The sequence below is a fragment of the Agelaius phoeniceus genome, chromosome 27 (genome assembly GCF_051311805.1).
Source record: "Agelaius phoeniceus isolate bAgePho1 chromosome 27, bAgePho1.hap1, whole genome shotgun sequence".
Taxonomy (NCBI): Eukaryota; Metazoa; Chordata; class Aves; order Passeriformes; family Icteridae; genus Agelaius; species Agelaius phoeniceus.
In genome coordinates, this window is record NC_135291.1 from 2,221,601 (window position 1) to 2,233,635 (window position 12,035).

At 50.1% G+C, this 12,035-nt stretch overlaps 1 protein-coding gene across 1 annotated transcript; it reads right to left on the reverse strand.

Annotated features, from left to right (window-relative positions):
* Positions 1-558: 558 nt before the first annotated feature.
* LOC129132033 (tubulin beta chain) lies at positions 559-11,776 on the reverse strand. Its single transcript, XM_054651028.2, has 4 exons — positions 11,564-11,776; positions 7,247-7,355; positions 5,053-5,163; positions 559-3,365 (listed from the first exon to the last, which is right to left on the reverse strand). Exons 1-4 carry the CDS (start codon positions 11,618-11,620, stop codon positions 2,308-2,310), a joined length of 1,335 nt encoding a protein of 444 aa, XP_054507003.1. The 5' UTR covers positions 11,621-11,776; the 3' UTR covers positions 559-2,307.
* Positions 11,777-12,035: the final 259 nt, after the last annotated feature.

Here is a 12,035-nt window from a genome sequence, read left to right on the forward strand (position 1 = left end):
ACCTCTCAGAGTGACCCCAGGTGACAATGGGGACCCTGGAGAGGAACCCAGGTAACACTGGGGACCTTCAGGTGGGGACATGGGGATCTCCAAGGTGACACTAAAGTGACCCCAGGAAATCCTAAAGTGACCCTGGACTCTCCAGGTGACCCCAAGGTGACATCGGGACCTCCAGGTGACAAAGGTGACAATGGGGACCCCTCAGCTGGGGACATGGGGACACCCCAGGTGACCCTGAAGTGATGCTGAGACGCCTCCAGGTGACACTGGGACCCTCCAGGTGACTCTAAAGTGACCCCAGGACCTCCCAGGTGACCCTGAGGTGACACCAAGACCCCTCCCAGTGACCCCCAAGGTGACAATGAGACCTTCCAGGAGACACCAGGGTGACCCTGAAGTGACACCAGAGACCCTCCAGGTGACATTGGAACCCCTGAAGTGACACCCAGGTGACACTGGGGACCCTCAGGAGGGGACACTGGGACCCCCCAAGTGACCCCAGGACCCTGCAGGTGACACAGGAAGTGACACGGGAGGTGACACAGGTGACACTCGCGGTGGCTTTTCCATCCCGAGTTTATTCTGGACCCGGGGGCGACTTTTCAATATGAAAAACAAAAGAAACGGGAAAAAAACAAAAACATCCAAAAATGGGAGAAGAGAGCGACCGGACACCGGGAACGGCGACGGAATCGGGGAGAAACTGAGGGGAAATGGGAAAAATGGACAAGAATGGGGAAAAACAAATAAAAATGGGGAGAAACTGACAAATAATGGGGAAAAATGAACAAAATTTGGGAAAAAATTAACAAAAATTGAGGAATATGAAGCCAAAGTAGAGAAAAATGGTTCAAAAAATGACTGAGCAAAAATCGGGAAAAATCAACAAAAAATTGGAAGGACCCCAAAGTTGGGAAAAAGGAATGGAATTGGGCTGAGAGTGAGCAAAAACAGGGGAAAAAAGAGCAAAAATTGGAAAAGTGGAAAAAAAGACTAAAAATGGGGGAAACTGACCAAAAACGAGGAAAATTGGTTGAAAATGATCAAAAATGAGGAGACTTAAATGAGAGGGAAATGAACCAAAAAAGGGGAAAAATGAGAAAAAATATGGAAAATGACAAAAAATTGGGAAAAAAACATTCAAAACTTAGGAAAAATTACAAAAAATATTGGGAAAATGGAGCCAGAGTGGGGCGGGGGAGGGGACAGGAGGCCGTGGTGGCAGCGGGGGAGGGGCGGAGGTGATGATGATGATGATGAAGGTCAGCAACTCTTTCAAGATGAGGCTGAAGGTCAAGAGCTCTTGGAGGCTCTTCCATGATGAGGATGATGGTGGTCAAGGCCAAGTGACCCACCCTGATGAAGGTCAAGGAATCTTCCATGAGGATGATGAAGGTCAGTAGCTCTTCCACAATGAGTGAAGGTCAAAAACTCCTGGAGGCTCTTCCATGATGAAGGCGATTATGATGAAGGTCGAGGCCAACTGACCAGCCCCGATGGAGACCAAGGGCTGAGGATGATGAAGATCAAAGACTCTGCAAGGACCATGATGAAGGCCAGGAACTCCTGGAGGCTCTGTGAGGAGGAGGATGATGAACTCTGGGGACACTTTGAGGATGATGAAGGTTGGGGAGCCATTGATGATTCTTTGATGAAGACCATGATGAAGGTTGGGGACTCCTTGACAATGATGAACCTTGGGGATCCTTTAATGAGGGAAATCGGAAGCTCTGACCATGATCAGGATTGGAGACTCTTCAAGAATGACCATGATGAAGGTTGGGGACTGTGAGGACAACACTGAAGGCTGGGAACTCTTCAAAGATGATGATGAAGGTTGGGAACTCTTCAGTGCTGATGAAAACTGGGAACTCTTCAAGGATGAAGACGACAGAAGTTGGGAGCTCTGACCATGATCAGGATTGGAGGCTCTTCAAGGATGACAAAGACCAAGAACTCATTGATGATGATGATGAAAGCTGGGGACTCTTCATGGATGACAGTGATGAAGATTGGGGGATTCTCCAAAGATGGTGAAACTTGGGGACCACGAGGACAACGCTGAAGGCTGGGGACTCTTTCAGGATGACGATGATGAAGGTTGAAGACCACGAGGACAACGCTGAAGGTCGGGTGGGGACTCCGCTGCTGCCGCCGCCGCCGATGGCCAAGGCCAACACTGACGATGATGAAGGACAATGACGATGACACCGAAGGCGCCGCCCGCCGGTTGACGCCTCTCTGGGACAACACACCAGGAAAGGGAGGAGCAACACTGCCAAGGACTGGGACCTCCGGAGAAACCCCTCAGGCCTCCTCTTCGGCCTCCTCGCCGAAATCCTCCTCCTCCTCGGCCGTGGCGTCCTGGTACTGCTGGTACTCGGACACGAGGTCGTTCATGTTGCTCTCGGCCTCGGTGAACTCCATCTCGTCCATGCCCTCGCCCGTGTACCAGTGCAGGAAGGCCTTGCGCCGGAACATGGCCGTGAACTGCTCCGAGATGCGCTTGAAGAGCTCCTGGATGGCCGTGCTGTTGCCGATGAAGGTGACGGCCATCTTGAGGCCGCGCGGCGGGATGTCGCACACGGCCGTCTTCACGTTGTTGGGGATCCACTCCACGAAGTAGGAGCTGTTCTTGTTCTGCACGTTCAGCATCTGCTCGTCCACCTCCTTCATGGACATGCGCCCGCGGAAGACGGCAGCCACGGTGAGGTAGCGGCCGTGCCGCGGGTCGCAGGCGGCCATCATGTTCTTGGCGTCGAAGACCTGCTGGGTGAGCTCGGGCACGGTGAGGGCGCGGTACTGCTGGCTGCCCCGCGAGGTCAGCGGCGCGAAGCCGGGCATGAAGAAGTGCAGCCGCGGGAAGGGCACCATGTTGACGGCCAGCTTGCGCAGGTCGGCGTTGAGCTGGCCGGGGAAGCGCAGGCAGGTGGTGACGCCGCTCATGGTGGCCGACACCAGGTGGTTGAGGTCGCCGTAGGTGGGCGTGGTCAGCTTGAGGGTGCGGAAGCAGATGTCGTAGAGCGCCTCGTTGTCGATGCAGTAGGTCTCGTCCGTGTTCTCCACCAGCTGGTGCACGGACAGCGTGGCGTTGTAGGGCTCCACCACCGTGTCCGACACCTTGGGCGACGGCACCACGCTGAAGGTGTTCATGATGCGGTCGGGGTACTCCTCGCGGATCTTGGAGATGAGCAGCGTGCCCATGCCCGAGCCGGTGCCGCCGCCCAGGGAATGGGTCAGCTGGAAGCCCTGCAGGCAGTCGCAGCTCTCGGCCTCCTTGCGCACCACGTCCAGCACAGAGTCCACCAGCTCGGCGCCCTCCGTGTAGTGACCCTTGGCCCAGTTGTTGCCGGCACCGCTTTGGCCTGGAAAAGGGGAGGAAGGCTTGGGGTGGGATCTTCAAACCACCTTTGGGGACCTTAGAACCACTTTTGAGAACCTTTACACCGCCTCTGGAGACCTTTAAACAACCTTTAGGGACTTCAAGAACCTCAAAACCACCTTGGGGAGCCTCTAAGTCTCCTCCTTTCAGAACTTTGAACCATCCTTGAGGATCTTCAGGACCCACAAACCTGAAGATGCTCAGAGCACCTCTGGGGACCTTAGGAAGCTTCAAACCCTCTTTAGGGACCCTTAACCCAACCCTGAAGACCCTTGAATCACTTCTGGGGATGATGAGCACCTCCATTTCCACCTTGAGAATGCTCAAGCCACTTTGGGGACCTTCAAATCATCTCTGAGGACCTTTGAGGACCCCTGACCCCCCCAGCTCAGCCCCTCCCTGTGGTGACCCTTGGCCATGGGCAGACAAGGAGGAATTGGGTTGGGGTCTTCGAGGTGACTTTGGAGACCCTCAAAACACCTTTGGGAACATTGAAGAATCTTTTAATCACTTTTGGAGACCTTCAGATTAATGCTGAAGACTTCGGGGACCCTCAAACCATTTCTGGGGACCTTCAAAGCTCTTCTGAGAACCTTGGGCAACTCTTTACCACCTATGGGACCTTCCCCCCACTTCTGGGGACCTCAAGCACTTCTGTCCCCAATTGGGGACCTTCACATTACTCTTTAAGGGACCTCGATCCCACCTGTGGGGACCTTTAACTCCACCTTGGGGATACTTGGAATCCGTAACCCCTTCTTTGGGACCTTCAAACCCACTTTGGGGGGGACACTTGGGGACCTTCACCTCACTTTGGGGACCTTCACATCACCCCTGGGGACACCCGAGGACCTTCAAACCCTCCTTGCTGGGATGCTTGGGGACCTTCATGCCACCCTTGGGACCTCCAACCCCACCCTCGGGACACCTGGGAACCTTTATCTCCCCTTTGGGGCCCTGCCATCCCTTCAGGCCACCCCCTGCTGTCCCAGATACAGCCCAGGTGTGTCCCCAGGTGTGTTCCCACATGTCCCCAGCTGCCCCAAATATTGCTGCGTGTCCTGAAGTGAACCTGCTGCCCCTTGAGAGTCCCCAAGTGTCCCCAGGTGTTCCCCAAATACCCAGATATCCCTAATGTCCCTCAGCAACCCCCAGGTGTACCCAAGATACCCTCAAGTGTCTACAGATGTCCCCAAGACTCCCAGCTATGTCCCAAAATGTCCCCAAGTGTGTCCCAGGTGGCTGCAGCTCTCCTTGCCATGTGCCAAGAGTCCCCAGATGTCTTGAGCATCCCCAGGTGTCCCTGAGAAGCCCCCAGGTGTCCCAGATGTCCCTGGGTGTGTCCGCTGGTATCTCCAGATGTTCCACAGGTGTCCTCAATGTCCCCAGGAACCTCCAGGTGGTCCAGGTGTGTCCCCAGATATCCCCAGGTGGCCCAAGTGTGTCCCCAGATGGCTCAGGTGTCTACCACATGTACTCAAGTATGCCACCAGGTCTACCCCAATGTCCCCAGGCATGTCCCAAATGTCCCCAAGTGTTCCCCCAGATGTCCCAGGTGTGCCCCCAGATGTCCCCAAGTGTGTCCCAATGTCCCCAGGAGTGCTCAAATGTCCCCAATCGTGCCCAAGGTGTCCCAGATGTCCCAGGTGTGTCCCAGGTGTGTCACTCACCAAACACAAAGTTGTCAGGCCGGAAGATCTGCCCGAAGGGGCCGGAGCGCACAGAGTCCATCGTGCCGGGCTCCAGATCCACCAGGATGGCCCTGGGCACGTATTTACCCCCTGGGGACAGCAAAAACGTCACCAAAACCCAGAGAATTCACCCCAAAACCACCAGCATGGCCCTAGGCACGGATTAACCTCCTGGGGAGTGACCAAAACTGAGAGAATTCAACCCAAAACCAGAAGAGTTACGTCCAAACCAGCCAAAATTAACCCAAAACCATCCAGAATCGTCCTAAACACATCCATATCAACCTATAAACACCTGAAATCACCCCAAAATACTCAGAATTACCCTAAACCCACTAAGAAACACTACAAACCAACCCAGAAACAAAGCAAACCAACCCAGAATTACCCCAAACACACTCCAAAACACCCAGAATTACCTCAAAACCAACAAATTTACCCCAAAACCACCAGAATTACCCCAAAACAACCTAGAATCATCCCCCAAACCAAGAGAATTGCTCCCAAAATGCTCAGACTTAACCCAGAAATACCAGAAATAGCTCCAGCAAAAACCAAAATCACTCCTAAAATGCCCCAAACCACCCCATGTGACAGCAACACACCCAAAATCACCCTAAAGTCTGAAATCACCCTAAAACACCTGAAATGACACCAAAAATCCACCCCCAAAAAAGCCCAAATCACCCAAAATTACCCCATAAATAAGTGGAATCACCTCAAAACCACCACAAATCCACCTAAGTTCACCACCAAACACCCACAATCACGCCCATATCATCCCAAACTTACCGCAAATCTCCTGGAATCAACCCCAAACCACCCAAATTCACCCAAAACCCAGGAAAAATACCCCAAAAATGGCTCCAAATCCACCCAAATGAACCCCAAAACCCCCCAAATTACTCCAAAATGTTTAAAATAATTACCAACCCATCTAAAATCACCTCAAACCCACTTTGGGCCAGCCCTAAAATAGTCAAAATCACTCTGAATTACCCAGAATTGCCCCAGAACACCCCAAAATGACCTAAGAGCAATCCAGACCTCCCTAAAACTCAACCCTAAAGGACTTCCAAAACTCCCAAATTCACCCCAAAAACAGCCCTAATAACCTAAACCACCCAAAATCACCCCCAAACCAGCCCCAAAATCTTCCAAATTCAACCCCAAAACCCCCAAATTAATTCCAAAGCCTCTCAAAATTACCCCCATATCATCCCAAACCAATGCCAAAATAACCCCAGAAGTGTCAAATTCACCCCAAAATTCCCCAAAGCCACCCCAAAAACTCCCCCACAGCAACCCAGAATGGGACATGGGGACAGGGAGGAGACAAATGACAATGGACAGGTGACACCAAGGACAGGGCACAGGAGACAGGGTGGCACACAGGGTGACAAAGGACAGGAAACACCAGGGGAATATTAGGGACAAGGTGACCATGGACAGGTGACATGGCGTGGGTGGGGACATGGGGGACAGGAGGGGGGTCAGAGAGGACAAGTGACACTGGAGATACGTTGGGGACAAGATGTGGGTGACAGGAACATGGTGACACTGGGAAGGGACAGGATGCAGCGACACCAGGGGGGGTCACAGGGTGACACAGCAGGTGGCCATGGACACCAGGGGACCCCCAGGATTGAAGGTGACAGGGGACAAGGTGACACTGCGAGGTGGCAATGGACAAGTGACACTGGTGGGTGACGGGACAAGGTGACCCCATAGGTGTGACAAAGGAGGGGGTGGCACTCAGGGATACAGGAGATGAGGTGACACAGGGCATGGACAAGGACAAAGTGACACTGGGACGTGACAGCAGGACAAAGGTGACACTAAGGGGGAAGCACGGGGACACAGTGACAAAGGGATGACAAAGTGGTAACATACAGGACAGTGACACTGGGGAGGGTAACACTGGGGACAGGATGACAATAGGGGGGATGAGGTGACACAGGAGGGTGACAAAGCAAGAAGTGACAATGTGGGGGTGAGGAAGTGACACTGGAAGTGATAAAGTAACAGCAGAGGAAGGTGACAAAGGAAAGCGACATGGGGGGTGACAGTGGGACAAGTGACACCCACACTGAGTGACACCATGACGGGGGGAAGGGCAGAGGAGCCCCAGGGGGTGTGGCAGCTGTCCCCAGGTGCCACCTGCTGTCCCCACCTGTGGCCTCGTTGTAGTAGACGCTGATGCGGTCCAGCTGCAGGTCGCTGTCCCCATGGTAGGTGCCCGTGGGGTCGATGCCGTGCTCGTCACTGATCACCTCCCAGAACTGTGGGGACAAGGGGACAGCTTGGGGACGGCTCAGGGACAGCCCAGCAGCGGGTTTGGGGCAAAAAAACAGGAATTTGGGGAAAAAAACTGAAGGTTTTGAGAGGAAAAGTAGGGATTTGAGGGAGGGAAAGGAGGGGGGGTTGGGGGCGTGCTCAGGGGGTTAAAAGGGGTGGAGCTTGTGGAGGAGTGAGATAAGCTGGGCCACACCCACTTTGTGACAAATGGGACCCGAGTTGGGGGGAAAATGAGCATTTGGAGAAGAAAATATTGTGATTTTAGCGGCAAAAATGAGGATTTTGAGGTCAGAAATGGGGGCTTGGGGACATGGTGAGGGTTAAAAGGAGCAGGAGATAAAGAGGGGTGTGGTCAGGTGGGCCAGGCCCACCCCAGACTCAATTCTGGGGAAAAAATTAGAATTTTGATCAAAAAAAATTGGGGATTTTAAGGTGAGAAATGGGAGTTGGGGGCTAAAAGGGGTTGAGCTTAAGGAGGGGTGAAGGCAGCTGGACCACACCCACTTTGCTACACCTGGGACCCCGTTTTGGGGGACAAAATGAGGATTTGGGGCTAAAAAAATTCAGGAATTTTAAAATAAGAATTTGGGATTTAAAAGTATGAAATAGCAGTTGAGGAGTATCAAAAAATCTAGATTTTAAGGAAAAAAAATTGGGATTTAGAGGGGAATTGATGGCGTAGTCTGGGACAGAGCGGCAGAGCTTGTGGAGGAGAGGAGCTACGCCCACTTTGCTACCCCTGGGATTTATTTTGGGGACAAAAAAGGGGATGGTGAGATCTTATAGAAAGAACGAAATGTAAATTCAGCCCCACCCACCTCCCCTAGGCAATGTTTTTGGGGGTAAAATGAAGGATTTAGGGATTTAAAGGAATTTGGGGGTGTGTTCAATTGACAGGCAGGATCCACAAGACCTCCCCCACAGCCAGGACCTTTTTTTGGGTTGAGAAATGGGGATTTTGGGGGGCATTTAAAATAAATTAAGGTTGTGCTCAGGTCCTAAAAGGGTGTGGCTACAATCCACAGCCACTCCACGACCCTTTCTTGGGGGAAAAAGGCGATTTTTAGGATTTTTTCGTGGTTTGGAGGTGTGGGGAAGGGAAGCGGGCGGGGCTCTGTGAGGGAGGGGGCGTGGCCAGTGCGGCGCAGTCCCGCTCCCCAAAAAGGGCGGGAACGCGGGAAAATGGCGGCAACTCGTTAAAATTCAAACCAATCCCTCCAAAATTGGCTCCTTGCACCCCAAATTGGCTTTTTCATCAACCCAAAATCGGGATTTTTCATCACCCAAATTCGGCTCGGAGAGCTTTAAGTTTTGTATGTGAAGTTTAGATTCCAAAAATGCGGGGGATTGGGTTCAAATGGGCCGGGGCAGGGCGGGTGGGGGGGGGCAATGCAGCGTGAGAGGAAAATGAGGTGAAAAAAGGTGACTTTGGGGTTAAAGATGAGAAATGCGGCAAAAAATGTGGATTTTGGGACTGTGGAGAGAGGAATGGCATTCAAATATTGATTTGGGGTAAAAGCCATTAATTTTGAGATTGTTATTTCAAAAAAAAAAAGAGGTATAAAATGGTGATTTGAGATAAAAATGGTGGTTTGGAGATTATGAGCGAAAAATATATTTAAAAACCAACAATTTTGGGTAATAGAAGAAAAAAGGGTTTAAAAATATTAATTTTTGGAGGTGAGAGAGAAAAGAGGATTAAAACCCAGCAATGTGAGGTAAAAAAAAAGAAACACAGGCTTAAAAATGCTGATTTTGGAGATGAGGAAGGCAATTGGTTAAAACTCGGTGTTTTAGGGGGTTGTGAGCAAAAATGGGTTAAAAAATTGGAATTTTGGGGTTGATGGGACAAATAGGTTAAAAAAGGGCATTTTCAGGGAATGTAGGAAAGAAATACCTCCAAAAAAGTTCATTTGGGTTAAAAATGGAGATTTTGGGCAAAGAAAATGAGTTTAGAAAGTTCAAATTCTAATTAACAGCATTTCAGAGTAAAAAAAACCCTGAATTTTGGAGCCTTGGGAAACAATGGGTAAAAATTACCTTTTCTGAGAAAAAATGTGAGTTTGGTGCAGAATTGAGTTTAGTGACAGGAATATGGATTATGGGGGGAAAACGATATCTAGAGGTAAATATTGCGAATTTTGGGGTTAAAAAAACGGATTTGGGGCTAAACCACAATTTTTGAGGGTAAATTTAACCTGATAAATACCAGTATTTTCTGTACAGTAAAAACCGTTTTTTGGGCCTCAAAAATCGCAATTTGGGTTGAAAACCTCTTTCCCAAAGCTAAAAAAAAAAATATCAACAACCACTTTTTAGGGTTAATAACTCTAATAAAGCGTTTTGGCGAACAAAGATTTTGGTGTGGGGCAGGAAATGGAAATGTTCATTTTGGGGGCAGGAAATGCGGTCTAGAGACACAAAGAGAGGGGGTTGGGGCTGAAAAGGGCGATTTTGAGACAAAAAGTAACATTTAAAAAAGAAAAAAAAAATTTAAATATGGGTTTAAAGAAGGCCCTTTTGTGGGTGAAGTGGATATTCAGGGGAAAACCCGGGTTTTTGAAGCAGCAAAAATGACATTCCAGTCTGAAGAACTGCAAATTCCGAGGCCTAAAATAATGCTTTTTTGGGCAAAACCCCACCAGTTTGTATAAAAAAAAAAAAAAAAATAGAAAATGTTAGTTTTGGAGAAAAAACGGTGATTTTGAGGCAAGAAAAAAGCGATTTGGAAGCACAAAGCTGCGATTCTTCCCCTGACCCTCCATTTTGGGGCTGGAAACCTCCATTTTGGGGCTGGGAGCTCCCTCCGTGCTGCAGAAAATCCCCATTTTAACCCTAAATTCTACTTCTGGAAAATGAATCCAGTCCTTTTTCTGCTCAAAACTCCACATTTTGGGGATATGAATCTTGATTTTGGACGGAAATGATGTTTTGCAAAACAAAAGATGCTGAGCTGGAGCTCCGAAGCTCCATTTTGGGGCTGGGAAGAAAAAAGGTTTTTGGGCCAAAAAGCTGCATTTTAGCAGCAAAAAAACCTTTCATCAATGAAAAAAATCCCTTAAATCAGAAAAAATAACATTTTGAGAACTAAAATGCACTTTTTTGAAAATCAAGTCATCCATATTTAGGCGTAAGAAGGGCATTTCAGTGAAAAAAGCTGATTCAAATTAAAAAACCCATCAGTTCTGCAGATTAATATTGCAATTTAAAGACCTTAAATCCACATTTAAGGAATAAAAAAAAAAAAAAAACCAAAAAAACCAGACTGCTTTTGTCATAAAATCCTGCAGTCTAAAACCTTAAAAATCCTTGTTTTGCGGAAAAAAACCCTCCAATTTGGAACAAAATATAGGAACACACCTCTTATTTAGGGAATAAAAATCTTTATTGTGGATATTAAGCCGCTTTTTTGGGGGGCTTAAATCCTCCCATTTTCGGGTCTGACCCCTCCGGGCGTCACGCCCCGTTTGGGGGTCAAAAATCTTTTTTTTGGGGCACAAAATCCGCTTTTTTGATGTAAAATTGGACGGTTTTGCAGTGAAAATAGCCGATTTTAGGGGCGAAAATACCCAATTATGGGGTGAAAACAACCGATTGCAGACTGAAAAAGCAGCATTTAAAGTACGGTGCTTTAAAAACGAAAAACATCAGGTTTTATATTTAATTATGAATATATTGTTATGAAAAACCTAATTTGGAAGTTAAATCCTTTAATTTCGGGGCTCCTCGCCGCCATTTTGGCGCCTTCCCCGCCCATCCTCAGCCAGACCCCCTCGATAACGGGCAAAAAGTGCCATTCGCGGCCAAATCTTTGAAACAGTCATTTAAATTAAGATAAAATAGCAATATTTTCTTTAAACACCCCCCAAAAAAGGCGATTTTGGAGGCGAATTCGCCGCGGTTCAGGGCCGCCGCCCTCAGCCGCCATTTTGCGGCCGCGTGCGAGGGGGGCGCGTTCAGCCACCGAAAATCCTCATTTAGCGACAGAATCTCCTGATTTTAACCCAAAACCCGCCCCATTCAGCACGGCCCTCTTCCCTCACAGGCGATTCTGTGGGGGGAAAACGCCGATTTTGGGCTAAAATCGCCCTGGTTTGGGTCACCCTTTGTCTTGGCGCGCGGGGGATGGGGGAGCTCTTAAAGGGGCAACGCCGCCGCGGCGGGGGATGGAGGCGGGGCCCGCCGCGCTCACCTTGGCGCCGATCTGGTTGCCGCATTGGCCCGCCTGGATGTGGACGATCTCCCTCATGGCGGCGGCGGAGTCTGGCGGGGGGGCTCGGGCCCACCCGGACGGCGCGGAGGCGCTCGGAAAACGGAATAAAAAAACGTAAAGAGGCGGCGCGGCCCCTTTAAGAGCGGAGTGAAGGCGCGAGCGCGACGGCGGTGAAAATGGCGGCAGCCACGGCCCCGCGCGCGCTCATATAGGACAAAGCCGGGGCTCCCATTGGTCGGCACCGCCCGCTTTCCATCCTTCTATTTGTTAATCGTGTTGTCAATCCAGCTTTCTGCGCTTCAATTGGTCTAAACCTCTCCTAAGCTCCTCCCACGGGCGCTCCGGTGCTCTCGGAGGACCATCCCGCCCAATCTCTGTGGTCTGGTGATGATCGACATTCATGACAGCCAATGGAAAGCGCGGATGGGCGTTGGCGCCCGGAGAGAGCGGC